At 48.6% G+C, this 18,504-nt stretch overlaps 1 protein-coding gene and 1 pseudogene across 1 annotated transcript in view; both read left to right on the forward strand.

Annotated features, from left to right (window-relative positions):
* Smo (smoothened, frizzled class receptor) overlaps positions 1–14,738 on the forward strand; it is a 23,159-nt gene extending 8,421 nt beyond the window's left edge. The window contains exons 2-12 of the mRNA XM_021190710.2: positions 7,289–7,494; positions 8,141–8,350; positions 8,518–8,690; positions 9,000–9,219; positions 9,306–9,429; positions 10,574–10,666; positions 11,050–11,158; positions 12,090–12,275; positions 12,626–12,774; positions 13,236–13,370; positions 13,604–14,738. Coding sequence (XP_021046369.1) covers positions 7,289–7,494; positions 8,141–8,350; positions 8,518–8,690; positions 9,000–9,219; positions 9,306–9,429; positions 10,574–10,666; positions 11,050–11,158; positions 12,090–12,275; positions 12,626–12,774; positions 13,236–13,370; positions 13,604–14,037 — 2,039 coding nt within the window. The 3' untranslated portion in view covers positions 14,038–14,738. The remainder of the gene's footprint in view (positions 1–7,288; positions 7,495–8,140; positions 8,351–8,517; positions 8,691–8,999; positions 9,220–9,305; positions 9,430–10,573; positions 10,667–11,049; positions 11,159–12,089; positions 12,276–12,625; positions 12,775–13,235; positions 13,371–13,603) is intronic.
* LOC110316415 lies at positions 4,543–4,937 on the forward strand (annotated as a pseudogene).
* Positions 14,739–18,504: the final 3,766 nt, after the last annotated feature.

The following is an 18,504-nucleotide window of genomic DNA, read 5'->3' on the forward strand; positions in this document are numbered from 1 at the left end:
ACACACACACACACACACACACACACACCACACTTGAGCTGACACATACCACACACACACACACCTTCTAAAAAAATAACAATGAATAAATACAACTTTTTTCTTTCTGGACTCATTTTCTTCTCTAGGAAGTTTTCCTTGTCCTAGTAATATACGTATTTCTTTATTTTATTTTTAACTTAATTGTCTAAAACAAAAAAGGAAAAAAAAAAACCACACAAAACGAAAGTCAGATGTGGAGGTGCACATCTATAATGCCAGCCTTTGGGAGATGGAGGCAGAGGGAGCAAGTGATCAAGGTCATCTTGACTAGGCCAGACTCTGTCTTAAAATGCCCAAAGTAAATACAACTAAAAAACAAACACACGAAACCAAATGGCACCCCACTGTATAGCCTTGCCTGTCTGGCCTGGAACTTCCTATGTAGACCAGGCTAGCCTTGAACTCTCAGGATTGGGCTGCCTCTGCCTCCTGAGTGTTGGGATTAAAGGTGTGTGCCACCACACATTGCTTTAGGAACAGGCAGTACATGTGGCATAGGGTTAAGAAGAAACAAGATAAACCTCACGTCTGCTTGCTGATACCCACTGCCCCTCAGAGGCAGCCATGAATGTTGGCTATTTTTGTGTGTGTTCTTCTAAATATTCGTGACAGATTGCTGGATGTCTTTCATCCCCCCCCCCCCAGGTTCCAGTTAATCGTGTTCATTTAACAATGCATATCGGACCCTATTCCATTTTAGTATACATGGTTCAGTTCCGAGTTGTGTTCTATTGTATATTTAAATTTTTTTGTGTGGTATCGATATGTCCTTGGTTACTTTTCGATTGCTGTGAAGAGACACCATGACTGAGGCGATTTATAAAAGAAAGCATTTGATTGGGTTCTTCATTACAGTTTCAGGAGGTGAGTCTATGATCATCATGGCAGAGAGCATGGCAGCAGGCAGACAGGCATGGTGCTGGAGCAATAGCTGAGGACTTGGATGTTGAGACAACCACCATAAGGGGGGGAGAGAGAGAGAAAGAGAGAGGGGGGGAGGAGGGAGGGAGGGAGGGAAGGAGGGAGGGAGAGAAGGGGGGGGGAAATGAACACTAATTGGGAATGGAGTGGACTTTGAAACCTCAAAACACACCCTGAGTGATAAACCATATCTAATATCTAACATGGGCACATCCTAATCCTCCCCAAACAGTTCCACCAACCAGGGAAACACATTTACATATGTGAGCCTATTGGGGCCATCGTTATTCAAACCACCACAGGGTATTTTACCTGTGTGTATGTGTATCCACTCTGCATGCTGGAGATGGTTGTGATCTGCTATGTGGTAGCCCTGAGTGTATTAGATTGGTTTTGGTGTGTGTACATGCACACATGCACTTTGTGCTGGGACCTTGTACATAATAGGCATTTGATCTACCACTGAGCTACTTCCCAGCCGCTGCTGTGTGTGTTTTATGGCTAATCTAGGTAGGATATGGACTCAAGCTGTTTTTCCTTCTTTTGCTCTTGCAGAGAGTATATCATCAACTTGTGAAGTAAAATTGCTTTAAATTCTGATAATGTTAAGTGGTCTCTCCAAGATTTAGCAATGTTTGTTACCTCTGACAATCTATAGAAGTGCCTGTTCCCCGCCCCCCTGCTCCCCACATGCTTGATGGATCAGTATTCTTCAAATCTTTTCATCTTTATTAGTCTAAAGGATAACATGTTATATCTCACTTATTTTGCATTTATCGTGTTAAGAGTGAGGTCGATGATTTACGTTATTAAAAGCCACACACTCCTCCTCTGTGCGATTTCTTCTGCCTTTGCCCACTATTCTACAGGGCTATGCATTGCTTATGGATTTGGAAGAGCTTTGTGCATTTAAGGAGATTAGCCTTTTTACCGTTGATATCTACTAGAAATGTATTTTCCCAGTATGTTAGTGTTCTTATGATTAAAAAATATTTATTTTTATTTATGTGTGTGCATCACATGTGCACGGGAGCCCTCAGAGGCTGGAAGAGGGAGTTGGATGTCCAGGAGCTGGAGCTATAGGTGGTTGTTAGTCTCCTGGTGTGGGTGCTGGGAACATAGCTTGGGTTTTGTGGAAGAGCTGCTAGTGTTTTTACCTGCTGGGCCATTTCTCTGTCCCCATGGTTTTGCTTTTTACTCTATTGAATTTATCAGATTTTTTCTGGAGTTTTTTTTTTCTTTTAATTTGTTCATTTCATAGCTTTAAGGGTTTTGTTATTTGTTTGGTGTGTGTGTGTGTGTGTGTGTGTGTGTGTGTGTGTGTGTGATGCATCAAACGGTCATTCTCTCTTCATGGTTTAAAAAAAATATTTTCCAAGCCTAGGCTCACTCATGTGAATTGTCATATGGTTTGAGGCCCTGTTGAACTACCTAGTGAGTTGTAGGCCAGCCAAGATTATATAAAGAAGCCCTGTCTGAAAAACAAACAACCAAATAGGGCTAGTGTCTTAGTTACTGTCCTATTGCTGTGATAAGACAACTGACCAAGGCAATTTATAGAAGTAAAGAATTTATTTGGGGCTGAGAGTGTCAGAGGGTTAGAGTCCCTGATCATCGAGGCGATGAGCCTGGCAGCAGGCAGGCAGGCAGGCAGGCAGGCAGGCAGGCAGGCAGGAAGGCAGGAAGGCAGGAAGGCAGGAAGGCAGGCAGCTGGAAGGCAGACAGGCAGCAGGAAGGCAGGCAGGCAGCAGGCAGGCAGGCAGGCAGGCAGGCAGGCAGGCAGGCAGTAGGAAGGCAGGTAGGCAGCAGGAAGGCTGCAGGCAGGCAGGCAGCAGGAAGGCAGCAGGCAGGCAGGAAGGCAGCAGGAAGGCAGCGGGAAGGCAGCAAGCAGGACAGGCAGGCAGCAGGCTGGCAGGAAGACAGCAGGCAGGCAGAGCAGGGCAGGGCAGGCAGGCAGGCAGAGCAGGGCAGGGCAGGCAGGCAGGCAGGGCAGGGTAGGGCAGGCAGACAGGCAGCAGGCAGGACTTGCAGGCAGGGCAGGGCAGGCAGGCAGGGCTGAAGCCGTAGCCATCTTGATCCACAAGCATGAGGAAGAAAGAGAAAAGACTAGCTGGGAATAATGTAGGCTTTTGAAACCCAAAGCCTGTCCCTGATCCACCTCCTCTAACAAGGCCATACTTCCCAATCCTTCCCAAACAATTCTGGCAACTAGGGAACAAGTGTCCAAATATACAAGCCGATGGGGGCCATTCTCATTGAAGCTGCTGCAGCTAGAAGGTAGGTATCTCAGGGGGAAACGTGCTTGCTGAGCTGCTGAGATTGCTGTGCTGTGCCGCACTTGCTGTGTTTGCTGTGCAGGCGCAGTGACGTGAGTTCAGATCCCCATCATCTTTGTAAAAATCTAGACAGGAATGGACACTGCTGTAATCCCAGCCCTGGGAAATAGAGACAGCAGGATCCCATAGGCTTAGGAGTCAGCCAGTCTACCAAGTCAGTGAGCTCTTGGTTCAGTGAGAGACCCCTGGAATTTTCTTTCATGTAAGATTGGGACTAAAAACCATCTCCCCTAGATGGCTCCTTAATTGTTTGTAAGATTTGTTATCTTTTGCTAGACATACTGGCGCAAACCTTTAATCCCAGCACTTGGGAGGCAGAAGAAGGTGGACTTCTGAGTTCGAGGCCGGCCTGGTCTGCTAGTGAGTTCCAGGCCAGCTGAACCACATAGTAAGACTCTGGTCATTAAAAAGCAAAAACAAAACAAAACAGATATAGGGTTTTGTTGTTGTTGTTGTTGTTGTTGTTTGTTTGTTTTTGGTTTTTGGTTTTTTTGAAACAGGGTTTTTCTGTGTATCCCTGGATGTCCTGGAACTTGCTTTGTAGACCAGGTTGGGTTGGAACTCAGATCTGCCTGTCTCTGCTTCCTGAGTGCTGGGATTAAAGGTGTGCACCAAAACAAAACCTTATTTTGAGTTTGTCCTTAAACTATAAAATAAAATGTTTAAAGGTAAGGGGGGGGGCAGTGTCACAAAAATCCAGAAGAAAAGTAACTGCTTGATGCTTTTTACAATAGTTTCACCCTTTGTATTTTAAATGTATTATGTAATAAACATTCAGTAAGTTCTACCTTCCTCACTTTGAGGCAAGGTCTCATATATCCAAGTGTAACCTTGAACTTTCTATGCATTACTGTCCAGGATGAGCCTGAACCTCTCATCATCAGCCTCCCTTTCCCAGGCGGGCACTATAGGTGGACTCTGCAGGCCAGGTTCTTGTGGTGTTGAGGATGAAACAGGATTCATCTGAGCTGGGCAAGCACTGGGACACCTGAGCTAAATCCCCGGCACCGTGCTCCTTTTCCTTGTATAGTTTTGTGAATTTGGACAAAAGCGTAGAGTTGTATGTTATTAAAACCTTTTTTATAAAAAGTATAGTACTGGGAGGAGGAGGTATGGAATGAGGAACAGTCAGAGGGCAGAGGGCTGGGATGGGGATAAAGACTGGACTGTAAAAAAACAAGATTAAAGAATTTTAAAAAAAGGGGGGGGGAACTAGGTGGCCTCAGCAATGGCCTCTTTAGCAATGGCCAAGATTAAGGCTTGGGACCTGCTCAGCAAGGAGGAAATGTTGAAACAACTAGATGATATGAAGGTGGAATTGTCCCAGCCTCATGTCGCCTAAGTGACAGGCTGTGCGTATCCAAACTCTCCAAGATACGAGTCGTATGCAAATCCATCACCAGAGTCATCATTGTCATTAACGAAACTCAAAAGGAAAAACCTCAGGAAATTCTACAAGGGCAAGAAGTACAAGCCCCTGGACCTGCCACCCAAGAAGACTAGAGCCATGGCCGCCGGCTCACCAAGCACGAGGAGAAGCTGAAGACCCAGTAGCAGCAGCAGCAGCAGCAGCAGCAGCAGCAGCAGCAGCGGAAGGAGCGGCTGTACCCACTGCGCACGTGCGCAGTCAAGGCCTGAGAAGACAATGACAATAAAGTGCAAGACTGACAAAAAAAAAAAGAATTTACAAAAAGTAAAAGTATAGTATTGTGTAACTAACTAGTCACCATATTCAAGATGGAGACTAGTTCCATCTTTTAAAGCAAAATTTTATTGCACTTATCTCTCTGTGTGTGTGTCTGTGTCTGTGTCTGTGTGTGTGTGTGTGTTTGAATGTGTGCATGTGTGTCATGTGCCATGGTAGACATGATAATCAGATGACAACTTAAGGGAGTTGGTTCTATCCTTTCACCCAGAACTGAATCTCAGCTTGTCAGTTGTGGTGGCCAGCTCCTTTACCTACTGAGCCATCTCACTGGCTCCTCATCTGCACTTAAGCACACAATTTATAGTGGTTCGACTTAAACAATTTTTTTGTCTTAACTTAATTCTTTTTTGCATTAGATAGAAATCAAGCCACTACTTTTACATTTGGATCCTCTCCCAGAGCAGCAATATGAGTTCTAGTTTTTCTCTCAAGATGCTGGGTAGCAGCCATCAGCCACAGCTCCCACTCAGTCCTTTGAGCACATGGGGAGGTAGTCAACATGCTCCACACAGTATACTGGGCTGTTAAAATCTGACTGCTCAGTAGTTCAAGAGTTCTGAGCGCATTGACTTCTTAGGCTGCCTTTACTTCATGATGTGTTAGTGGGGACGTGTCCTCCTTACAAGTCGAGACACACTGCAGAGCCCTCTCACAGTAGCCTCCCACTTAAACCCACCAGCTCAGAATGTCCAGGCCTGGGTCCTCCCTCGAGGTGATTGACTTGCACCAGAGGAGACGCTGTTTCCTGTGGACATTGCTTCATAACTGGCAGGGATGCTTGGAACCCTGGAGTATTCTTGGAGCTGTGAAGCCTAAGACTGGTCTCAGGCTGGTGATGAGAACAGCTAGCCCTCCTCAAGGGCATCGTACCTGATAGGGGCTGCGCCAAACACACAGACTGTACCAGTGTTGCACAAGGTAGATCTGTCGTCTCTATTTTACAGACGAGGAGACTGAGGCTAGAGATAATGTACTTTGTTCAAGACCACACAGCCAGGGTATGGTGGACCAGGCAGACTGATCACAGTGTCCATACTCCTTACCCCTGTACTGTATTGTGAAGTCTCCACTGAAAGAGGGGTGACCTGCCCCACTAGTTGGAGGCACAGTTATACAAAATGGCTCTCACATCCTCAGAAGATTCTCCTAGTACAACTCGCCTGGAGTGTTGGAGATCCCAAAGTAGAGGTGATTTTAGAGGGGCCATGCAGGCAGAAAGCAGAGCACTCTGCGCTCCTGGGGTGAGCAAGTCGAGACCTAGGCTGGGTTGGGGCTTGGGGAGACGACTGTTTCTGTGCTGACAACATCTTTCCTCCCTCTGCACTGGACAGAGCCTCCTCTGTTTCTCTCCATCTGACCTGTTTCCTCTTCTGGCTCTCGAGTTCCTGGCTCCTCTGAGTACCTCTTCTTAAGCCCCCACCTCTTCTCTCTCTGCCTCAGCTTGGTAAGAGTGAAAAAGGGCTCTTGGGGCTGGGCATGGGGAAACATCTCTTAGTTCTGGTGAACGGGTCCCACAACCCTTCTGTGTTGGAAGCGAGAGGCCCACAGAAGGGTTTAGAAAACACCCTGAAGAGACAATCCCAACCTGAGACTCTCAGTCAGAGGCCCTACCACTTTTCAGCAGGGCATTCAAAAGTGGCAGCTGTTTTAAAGAATGTTATCCGAACTATTATAGGGGTGCACATTAGTGAATGAACCACAAGTTTGACTCGCACAAAGTGAGAGCACTCGTGTAACCAACCTCTGACCAAGATCTAGACATTGTGGGGCTGGAGAGATGGCTCAGCAGTTAAGAGCACTTGTTGCTCTTGCAGAGGACCCTGTTTGAATCCCAGCACCCACATGGCAGCTCACAACCATCTGTAACTCCATTTCCAGGGGATCCAATACCTTCACTGACTTCTGAGGACAGCAGACATATACATGGTATATACAGGCAGACAAAACATCCTCACATAAAATAAAATATGGAAATATCTCAAAATTATGTTTGGAAGAGCTAGACTATGACCTCCTCTCCCAGCCCTCTTTTACTTGACATCCCTGGAGTTGGGGACATACTTCTGGTTGTCACAGTGACTTTAGGGTTCCGTTGGTATTTAGAGGGCAGAATCTAGTGGTGCTGAGTGTCCTGTAATGCATAAGGCAACCCTGCCCCTCGAAGCCTGTCCTGTCCAGAAATGGTATGGCAAAGGCTTAGGGGCAGGGGTTACAGCTGTATCAGTGGGTCAATGAGGAAGGGGTCTTTGCCACAATGCCCCATACTATCACCACTTCACAGGCCTCCGGAATGCCCCCCGATGCTGGGCAGTGATCCAGCCCCTGCTGTGTGCTGTCTACATGCCCAAGTGTGAGAATGACCGAGTGGAGTTGCCCAGCCGCACCCTCTGCCAGGCCACCCGAGGTCCCTGTGCCATTGTGGAGCGGGAGCGAGGGTGGCCTGACTTTCTGCGTTGCACGCCGGACCACTTCCCTGAAGGCTGCCCAGTAAGTGCCCTGTGGGGCAAGAGAGGGTATAGTCTAGCCTTGGAACAGAGCAGCACTGGACTGGAAGCTGGGGAGCCAGAGATGTCTCTCCTAGGAGACCCTGCGTCTGCAGACACAGGGCCGATGAACCACGCATCCAAGCTGTAACCCACAGTCTGGGTCTCTGTGGAGCCTTCTCTGTTGACGTGATGGAGCATGGTCGTCAAGTCGTTTTTGAATGCTCACTGTTAGGTTTGTGCAAGACAGGAGCCTGTCTTGAGAGATCTCTGTCACATGTAGAAGTCAGAGCATATACACACGAAGCACTAGAAGCAGGAAGACAGAGGGGTGCAAGGCAGTGTGGGTTGGAAGAGGACATCTATAGGGATAAGAGAATGATAGTGATACTAATTATCATTTACCACATACAAATACCATTATGAGAACTTTTAGTCCTTTTAGTAATCTAATCCTTAGGCCCTATGAGGTAGGGGCTGCTCTCTCAGATGAGAAAAATGAAATCATCAAATAATTTGTCCAAAGATGTAGAGCCATTGAGCAGCAGTGGGCCTCCAGCCAGCATGTCTGCTCTTGTCCGGTTTCCCAGACCCCCTTAACCCTGATTTACCTCTCCCCGTGGTATTTTCTTTTTCCTTCCCTGTGTCAGAACGAGGTACAAAACATCAAGTTCAACAGCTCAGGCCAGTGTGAAGCACCCTTGGTGCGGACGGACAACCCCAAGAGCTGGTACGAGGACGTGGAGGGCTGTGGGATCCAGTGTCAGAACCCACTGTTCACCGAGGCCGAGCACCAGGACATGCACAGCTACATTGCAGCCTTCGGGGCGGTCACCGGCCTCTGCACGCTCTTCACATTGGTGAGCAGCGGTTTAAGGACAAGGGCACAGGATTGACAGCCCAAGGAGCAGGACTCTAAAATGAAGTGGCTTGGTAGGGGACCCACGGCAGCTTATGAGGGGGTCTTGGGTTCAGATCAAGAACAGAACAGACCCTCACTTCACTGCATGGCCGCTTCTCCCTCTAGGCCACCTTTGTGGCTGACTGGCGGAACTCCAATCGCTACCCCGCGGTTATTCTCTTCTATGTCAATGCGTGTTTCTTCGTGGGCAGCATTGGCTGGCTGGCCCAGTTCATGGATGGTGCCCGCCGAGAGATTGTTTGCCGAGCAGATGGCACCATGAGATTTGGGGAGCCCACGTAAGTATCTTGGGGACCCAGAGGTGAGGGTGGGAAGAGAAAGACTGTAATGCACATTTTCCTCAGAAAGAAGGGGTTGGACTTGAAGGCGGCCATAATGGGTAGGATTTAGCTTTGCCCTGTTGTGTTCAATGTTGAGACTTGTGATTCTTCAGAGATGATGTACCCTATAGCCTCTTCACATCCGACCTGTGTCCCAACTCCTGGGGACCCTCCACATTTTAGTAGACAAGAACCTGAGGACAGGGTGGAGTAACCGGTAGAAAGGATAAAAAGTGGCTCTCCAAGTGACACCCCACATCTTCACAGCTCCAGCGAGACCCTGTCCTGTGTCATCATCTTTGTCATTGTGTACTATGCCTTGATGGCTGGAGTAGTCTGGTTCGTGGTCCTCACCTATGCCTGGCACACCTCCTTCAAAGCCCTGGGCACCACCTACCAGCCTCTCTCGGGCAAGACATCCTATTTCCACCTGCTCACGTGGTCACTCCCCTTTGTCCTCACTGTGGCAATCCTCGCTGTGGCTCAGGTATAGTAGCTGGGGGCTGGGGACCTGAACGGGAGCTTGGGGAAAGGGCCATACCTAACTATCCCTTGCACACCTTCCTACTACAGGTAGATGGAGACTCCGTGAGTGGCATCTGCTTTGTAGGCTATAAGAACTATCGGTACCGTGCTGGCTTTGTCCTGGCCCCGATTGGCCTGGTGCTCATTGTGGGAGGCTACTTCCTCATCCGCGGTGAGTGACTCAACCAGGGCCAGCCAGGTGACATAGTGCGCTGAGTACCTGCTCTGCAGAAGTAGGGATGGGAGCTTCCAGCTTCACTGCCTTCCTCTGTTATCTACCTAAACCTTGGTGCAATACAGAAGATGACCCTATAGGCAGGACAGCACCTTTATGAGGACAGAAAAATGTACCTCTTTCTCCAAAGCCATGACCAAGGTTCTTGGCTTTTTTGAGGGGAACTTGGCTAGATTCCAGACCCTCTTTCTTACCCGTTGTCAGGGTGCACTTGCATGGTGAATGCCCCAGGACACCCTAGCTGGCCCACACGGAGCATCTTGGGGCCATTGCTTATGTCTGTTCACACTAGTTTTATATATACTGTCATATTTTTGGAGCTTGGTTTCCAAGTCATGCCAGCCCCTAGCATACACAAACAGTTTTCATAACATATACAGATTTACTGGTCCCTAATTTCCCCGTCTCAATCTGCCACCCCATGATTTGCCTTGGTTTCTAGCTCATTTTGCTTGGTTTTCTTTGTCAGTTTTGGTTTCCTCCCACTGAACTGTCAACCTTCTGTTCAGCCTTCTTCCCTGCCTTTCTGGCAGAGCATCTGAGCCTCTGGTGTATAGTTTGCATCTGCGCCTCCCATACGGTAACCAGTAGCCATGGATGTTGAAACGAGGCCAAACTGAGATGCTTCTTAAGTATAAAAACCATGATCTGTTTGAGACTTAGCATGAAGAAGAGAAAGAAAAATACGAATATAAATTAATCACTAATAGTTTGTTGTATGGAATGCAGAGGTGGTTCTATTTGGGATATATTTGGTTTATAAAATATAATAAAATTATATAGTTTTTTTTAATGTGGCTACTAGAAAATTTGAGATTTTTTTTTTATATGTCACACAATGTATTTCTATTGGGCAATACTATTGTTGATTCTGTTTCACACTTTTACCATCAGAATAGCTTTGACCTGGTTTCCTCTCTCTGTCCTTGACTGTTGTCTAGGCTCTGTCCCAGTTACCGCAGCCCATAGCTTTATGTAATTAGTCATAGGAATCCAGCGTCATGGGGCTTCCCTCCCTGCACCTCCCACCCCAGGAGAGTGTCTTCTGTCCTGCTAATGCCTCAATTCTCTGTCTGTTTAGGGGTCATGACTCTGTTCTCCATCAAGAGCAACCACCCTGGGCTTCTGAGTGAGAAGGCAGCCAGCAAGATCAACGAGACCATGCTCCGCCTGGGTGAGTGGTGCCCAGGGAACTCTGGTCATCTCAATACTGAATCCTGCCGGGGCCTCCAGGATGCAGAAAGACAGTACGGAGAGTTAAATATTCAGGGACAGAGCCAAGGTGTAGTGATAGTGGAGGACAGCTCCCTCTGAGACGTGGAAGAACCCAGGTTAGTGCCAGGACTGCTACCACAGGCCCCTTGCCCTCCCTGTGGCTTCCCATGGTCGCCTCCAGGACCTTCTGGATTTATTTCGGAGGATGTAGTTCCTGACCTGAGCCCAGCATGTAGCCACCCTGGACTCAGCTGCCTTCAGTACTCTGTACGCAGTTGCCCTCCTCCCGGGTGCTGCTACCATGTCTGTTCTGGTAACGGATCCGGCCCCTGAACTCCACAGGCATTTTTGGCTTCCTGGCCTTCGGCTTTGTGCTCATCACCTTCAGCTGCCACTTCTATGACTTCTTCAACCAGGCCGAGTGGGAGCGTAGCTTCCGGGACTATGTGCTGTGAGTGAGGGGCCCCGGGTTTGGCTGTGGGTGTGGTTGGGGCTGGGGCTCCAGCTGTAATGCAGCGTTGCTGCTTGTGGTCTTCCACCGTCCTGCCTCAGATATGAATAGCTTCCACATTGCTGTTCAACTCCACATGTCTGTCTGCACCCCTGGGCGGGATGTCCTGTGTGTTTGCAACTGTTCAGAAGTCAACCCGTGTTGTGATCTGTGTGCCTTCTACCATCGGTGGCTCTCCCTGAGTCACTGCACAGGAGCAGGCTCAGCAACCCTGTCAAGTTTGCCAGTTTTCCTTGGGTGTTTCTGGATCTCAGTAAAGGTGAACCAGGGCACCTGAGGCATCTCCACTGCTAAAAGGATGCCTGCTGCTACTGGGGGTCATGGTTAAAACTTCCCTTAGAAGGGAGACCCTGGCTGGAGACATGGCTCTGGTTTTAGGAGTGCTTGTTTCTCTGCTATAGGACCCAAGGTCAGTTCCCAGCATCTACACCTTGGTAGTTCCCAAATGCCTGTAACTCCAGCTCCAGGGATCCGACACCCTCTCCTGAACTCTGAAAGCACCTGGACTTAAGTGGCACACACACACACACACACACACACATATCTCTGACTGCTTTTGGCTCATTCTTAAGATCCCTCCTTTCAATTTAGGAAGCTGTAACCTATGGTGATGCTGGATTCTTGTCCTGGAAGTTTGATGTGAGGCTCAGACAGCAGTGGTTTATAAAAGCTCTCTAGATGATTCCAAAGGGTGTCACTGGGCCTAGTGGTACAGCTCAGTGGTAGAGTCTAGCATGTGTGGGTTGCACCTCCAGCACCCATTCCATGAGAATCACGCAGTGGGGCTCAGCTCTTTCCTACATGGATTCATGTTTGGGTGCCTTCTTACTGGATTCCGATAGCCTTAGCTGTTGACCGTTCCTCATCATAGATGCCAAGCCAATGTGACCATCGGGCTGCCTACCAAGAAGCCCATTCCTGACTGTGAGATCAAGAATCGGCCCAGCCTCCTGGTGGAGAAGATCAATCTATTTGCCATGTTTGGCACTGGCATTGCCATGAGCACCTGGGTCTGGACTAAGGCCACCCTGCTCATCTGGAGGCGCACCTGGTGCAGGTGGGGTCAGCAGCAGCCATCTGCTCTTGTCCTTCCTCTCTTACCTTCAGTCTCACGTCTTCACTTGAGGGCTTTGTCTTACCGTGCTTCCAGAACAGACTGGGGCAGTGTTTGCCAAAGCAAGTCTGGATGGCTAATTTCTTAGCTGCTCACCACTGCCCTCTAGGGGACAGTGCGAACCAGTGCTTTTCAAGGAGGGGTCACAGGAGCCCTGCATTATGTATTGTTGCTGTGAAGGCCTCAGCTCCTCAGGATTCTAGGTCCTTAAACCTAGAACCCCGGGTCTTTCGATAGATTTGAAAGGAAGCAACTGCTCCTGCACCTGCCAGCCCCACCCCTTCTGTTCTCAGGTTGACTGGGCACAGTGATGATGAACCCAAGAGAATCAAGAAGAGCAAGATGATCGCCAAGGCCTTCTCTAAGCGGCGTGAGCTGCTGCAGAACCCAGGCCAGGAGCTCTCCTTCAGCATGCACACTGTCTCCCATGATGGACCTGTCGGTGAGCCTCAGTGTATTGTCCTGCTGAGACACTTGACCTCCACAGTACCAGGCCAGTTTCCGTCTGGACACACGGACTGTTTGACAAACTGGGGAATGAGGCACTTACTCACGCTCTGCTCTGTCTCGGGTGCCTTGTCGTGTCTCATCCCCCCTCCCCCACCCCTACCCCCTTCCCTCCCTTGGCCTGTTCTCGGTATTGCAGTTCTCCGAGGACAGCTCTCTCTCCCTTCTTCTCTGCCATCTCCAGTGACTTTTCTGAGCCAGAGTAAGTCAGGGTGTGGTCCTAGACTTACGGTTTTACTTTCTGGGAATCAGAGGCTGCTCCACTCAGATTTTGAATGGGCACTGGCTTTGGGGTGGAATCTCTCTGCCAGCTGTAGTGGGAAGGACTGGCTAGGAAAGATGACCCGTGTTACATAAGGAGGGGTCATTGTTCTTTCTTTCCTTTCATCCCCAAAGCGGGTTTGGCTTTTGACCTCAATGAACCCTCAGCTGACGTCTCCTCTGCCTGGGCCCAGCATGTCACCAAGATGGTGGCTCGGAGAGGAGCCATATTGCCCCAGGATGTGTCTGTCACCCCGGTGGCAACTCCAGGTATGAGGGCTCTGTCTTCTGCAGGAAGGAGGGGTGGGTGGACACATTGGCTAGGAGCTCCTGGACTGAATATATGGGGTTGTAAACTAGGGGAAGGAAGGAAAGGCCCCAGAGGAAAGGGATTCCAAGGCTTGGGAAGCCTGGAGTGACGGGTCCCCAGAAAGGGATTCTGGGAGGGAAGGGCGGAAAGAACAGAATAAAGCCCTAAGCTGTGCTCTCTGTCCTCCTGACAGTGCCACCAGAAGAACAAGCCAACCTGTGGCTGGTTGAGGCAGAGATCTCCCCAGAGTTAGAGAAGCGTTTGGGCCGGAAGAAGAAGCGGAGGAAGAGGAAGAAGGAGGTGTGCCCCTTGGGGCCAGCCCCTGAGCTTCACCACTCTGCCCCTGTTCCTGCCACCAGTGCAGTTCCTCGGCTGCCTCAGCTGCCTCGGCAGAAGTGCCTGGTAGCTGCAAACGCCTGGGGAACAGGGGAGTCCTGCCGACAGGGAGCCTGGACTCTAGTCTCCAACCCCTTCTGCCCAGAGCCTAGTCCCCATCAAGATCCATTTCTCCCTGGTGCCTCAGCCCCCCGGGTCTGGGCTCAGGGCCGCCTCCAGGGGCTGGGATCCATTCACTCCCGCACTAACCTAATGGAGGCTGAGCTCTTGGATGCAGACTCGGACTTCTGAGCCTGCAGGGCAGGTCCTAGGATGGGAAAGACAAGTGTACATCTTTCTCTGGCTCTTCCTGAGAGCTCACCTCTGGGTCTCATCTGACGGAGTCTGTGGACCAAGTGTCTGCCTAGAAAAGCTGTGTATGTCTGGCTAGAAGCAGCCAGGCCATGGAAACAAGCTGAACACAGCCACTGATAGGCCTCATGTCAGAATCAGGACCCTGCTCTTGAGGACCCTTGCTTCTGCCCACCAATCGGAGTTTGACTGGCAGCGTTAGTCTCCAACAGAGCTTGTACTAGGGCAAGAATGGCAGAGACAGGGGCGATGGTATCCAGAGTGGGCTGTGGTGGTCTGTAAGTTAACCAAGCCCGTGTCTGGCAGATGAGGGCTGCTTGACCTTGTCTGTGCCAATGAGTGCCCTTTTCTGGCACTCTCAGACCAAAAGTGTTTATTGTGTCATTTGTCCTTTGTCTAGGAGGGGACAGAACTCTCTTTTTCTTCTTCCTGGTAGTTGTAATGACCACTCCCATAAGGGCTATACCTGCTCTAGACAGGTGGCCCTGCTCAGAACACATCCTCTCTTTTCCTGTTCTGTCCCTACATTCACATCTCAGTTCCACTAGGCCAACCTCTTCCTGGTTAGCACCTTAAAACTGCAGTGAGCACACACACACAGACACACACAGACACACACAGACACACACAGACACACACACACACACACACACACACACACACACACACACACACACGTCCCTTACTTCTGANACACACACACACACACACACACACACACACACACACACACACGTCCCTTACTTCTGAGCTCGGTCTTAAGTGAGAGACGACTGGTTCAGCTCCAGGCCTCTGAGAGACACGTTATTTCTTCCTCACGTCCATCCAGTGGGGATGAACCCTCTGAGTTAAGGGACCACCTTGGGAAGTTTCTGTAGCTTCAGCCAGGCAGGAAAGCTTCTTCCAACTTCTGTATCTGGTGGGAGTGGGGGGAGGACTCCCACTTTTTACAATGTCTAGTCATTTTCACAGTGCCCCACATTCAAGAACCAGACAGCAGGATACCTTAGAAGCTGGCTGGGTTCTGGATCAGGGGCTCAGTATGAGAAGAAGAGATATGAACAGTAAATAAAACATTTTTGTATAAGCTCATGTGTGTTTCTTTTCCCCAGCCCCAGCTCTGGCTTATGTACCTGGTCCAGAACTTCCATGAACTGAGGTCTTTTTGACCAGTGGAGAGCTTGCTGGTGTGGTCATGACTGACAGATACAGGGCTGATTCAGTGTAATATGCCGGCTGCCCTCTCTGGCTACTTGGCAGTAAATGGACAAAAGGTGCTTGGTGGCCACCTTTGCATCCTTAAGTTCCAAGCATAAAGAGAATGAAGGACAGATATGCAGAATGCCCTTGGAGTGGCCATGGGAAGCAAGTGTTTACAGATGGGCACAGCTCCTGCCAGTCCCAGGTTCCACCATTGCAGGGTGGCATGCTCTGCTTTCTTCCAGAGATGTTAGGTCAGGTACATGCTGATCCGCTTCCTTTCTGGGCAGTCAAAGGAATTCAAACACAAGGAAAGCTTAATTGGTTTTGCTTCTTTAAAATACCAGCAAAAGATTGGAAACTGGATTCAAGTGATTCTAGATTATGTAGCAAGGTCTGTGGAGAAAAGGCAGTGAGAGCCACAGACCTGAGGGTATTGTGGAGTGTTGACCTGGCTTAGGACCAATAGTCCTTTCTTCAGCTGCGTGTGTGATGAGGACAAGAGGATTTTAAGCGAGTCAGATTCCAGAAAGAGGAGAAAGGGCATGCTGGTTTTAGCCTAGGTATCTTGTAGATCTGTTCCACCACTGAAAGCTAACATCCAGGGTTGGCTTTGCGGGGCACTCTTCCGAGCCCTCCACAGGATTGCTCAGGCAATCTCACAGCCCTGCCTGGTTCTGTTCTACCCTTCAAGACACGGAGGCATAGAAGGCCTAATGGGCTGCTCCAAACTATCCAGCTACTGGCAATGCTGGCATCCAGGCATGGCCCTCTGGTTTCATGGTGACAGAGATCCAACCAGGGTGCTCTTTGCATGGAATCAAGTTCAGCAAAGTAAAGAAACGTGACTTGCACACAACCCTACAGCCAGAAAGGTGCACACGCTGGCCCAGTATTTCTGATTGTGAAGTCCTAGCTTTCCAGCTCGGTGGAAATTCATTCTTAGATTCTCCATTTTGTGTTTCCTCAGGCTACTCCCTCCTCTGCACTTGTCAGTGTTGGTTATTATTTTCTGAAAAAAAAAAAAAAGCTATGGGTTTCCTCATTTCATCTCCACAAACATATAACTGTTTCTTTTCTACATTCGTTTCTTCTTCCTTAGAAGGATTGCTTGCGTAAAGGATGGAATACTGAGATCATCAGTCTGTGCCTTCAAACAGCTGAGGAACCTGTATGGTTGCAGTGACAGATTGTGGGCACTAGAGGACAGTCCTAACTCAATGTTTTCTGCGCATCTGCACGCAGACTCAAACTGAAGTTGGATGTCCAGTGTTGTGACACCCAAGCAAACAGACAACCGCACAGGATTTCTGTAGGAGTGGCAGAAGTCCCTCCGAACAATGATCATCGTTCCTTCTAAGGAAACACTTCCAAGTTCAAGAGGTGCCAATTTTGGCTTCCTGCCGTCCTGAGAACCTCTCCCCCAGCAGCCCTGCCTTCTGCCTTACCTGGGTTCTTGGGTTTTCCTACCACACTCTCAACCTTAGACTTCCAGTTCCTACTTCTGTTGGTTCCAGCTTCTTTTTATAATTATTTTTATTTTATGTTGACTTCAAGTATGTCTGTGTGAGGGTGTTGAATCCCCTGGATCAGGAGTTATAGACAGTTGTGGGCTGCTATGTGAGTGCTGGGAATTGAACCGGATCTTCTGGAAGAGCAGCCAATGCTCTGAACAGCTTTTTCAGCCCCTGGCCCCAGCTTCCTTAAAGCAGACTGAACTGCCCTAACCATTCCCCTGCCTACTTAAGCTTTTGGTGTAAAAAATGGAAAAGACAAGAAAAATCACAAAGAACAATAGACAAACAGCCAGGGGTGGAGAGATAGCTCCCTGATAAAACTTGCCTTGCACGTGTGAAAACCATGTAAAGATGCTGGGCTGGACCAGCCAGATGGCTCAGCAGGTAAAGGCTTCACTACCTGAGTTTGATCCCTAGAGTCCTCAAGGTAGTATATGTGCACCCATGTGCACACATATAAACATTTTTATTATGTCTATTTGTGTGCATGTGTGTATGCCCATGTGCCATGCAGTTTTCATAGGACAGCTTTCAGGAGTCAGTTCTCTGATTTTTGAAAAGAACAGTCTGTATTTCTTGGATTTCTTTCTACTGCTTGTTTTGAAACAATGTCTCAGGTCTATGTAGCCCTAGCTGTCCTAGAACTTGCTTTGGACCAGGTTGGCTTCAAATCCCCAGTGCTGAGATGAAGGCATGAATCACTGCCTGGCTCAGGTCCTGTTATAGAGCTCAGACTGGCTTGCAGTTTTGTGTGTATGTCACACTGGCCTTAATTCTCAGTTCTGCTTCAGCCTCTGAGAAGCTGGTATTACAGGCTGGCACCTTCATGCCTGTCTGCTGCTTCTTTCTTATTTCAGATGCAGTTTTACATCCACAAGCTCAGTTCTCTTCTTGTACCATATGAGTTCTGGGGCTTGAACTCAGGTTGTCAAGCTTGGTGGTAAGTGCCTCTACCTGCAGAAGTGTTTGTCTTGCCAGTCCTGTCCCGTCCCATCCATCCATCCATCCATCTATCCATCCATCCATCCTATTTTTGAGACTGGGTCATGCTATATAGCCAGAATGAACTCATATCTCTATGGAGTTCTACCCTAGACATTGGAAAGATACTCTTTTTGTCTACAGAATTTTGAAATTCCACAATGATATAAATCAACAGAGGTCTGTTGTCACATACTGTGCTAGGCATCTAGTGTCTCTTTTCCTATTCCTGCTCTTACCCAGGTTTTATACACAGCAGGCAAATCCTCTACCACTGCTATATCCTAACTCCTTCCCTATTTCTTTAGTCCTTCTAGAATTTGGTATTTGGGCTTTGTGAACAGGTTATCTAATTTACGTACTTTTCACACTCGTGAGTTTCAAATGAGTACTTCATCTCCATCGTTTCCACCCCACCCTCTCCTAACGTTCTACTGTAATCTTCTGTGGTTTTGTATTCCTTTATGGTAGTGTTAGGAATGGAATCCAGGCCTCTGAGCATATGCAGCAAATGCTTTGCCACTGAACTGTACCTGAAGCTCTGCTTTTGAGATGTTAAGAAAAGAATGTGTTCACCTAAAGAAATGGGGAAAAAAAATAAGGAACGCTACAGCTGTTCAATGCATTGTATGTATTATGCCAAAATATACATTAAACTGCATGCAATGCATATAAGCTACCATTTTTTTTCCTTTTTTTTTTTTTTTTT

This window comes from Mus pahari, chromosome 2, assembly GCF_900095145.1.
Source record: "Mus pahari chromosome 2, PAHARI_EIJ_v1.1, whole genome shotgun sequence".
NCBI lineage: Eukaryota > Metazoa > Chordata > Mammalia > Rodentia > Muridae > Mus > Mus pahari.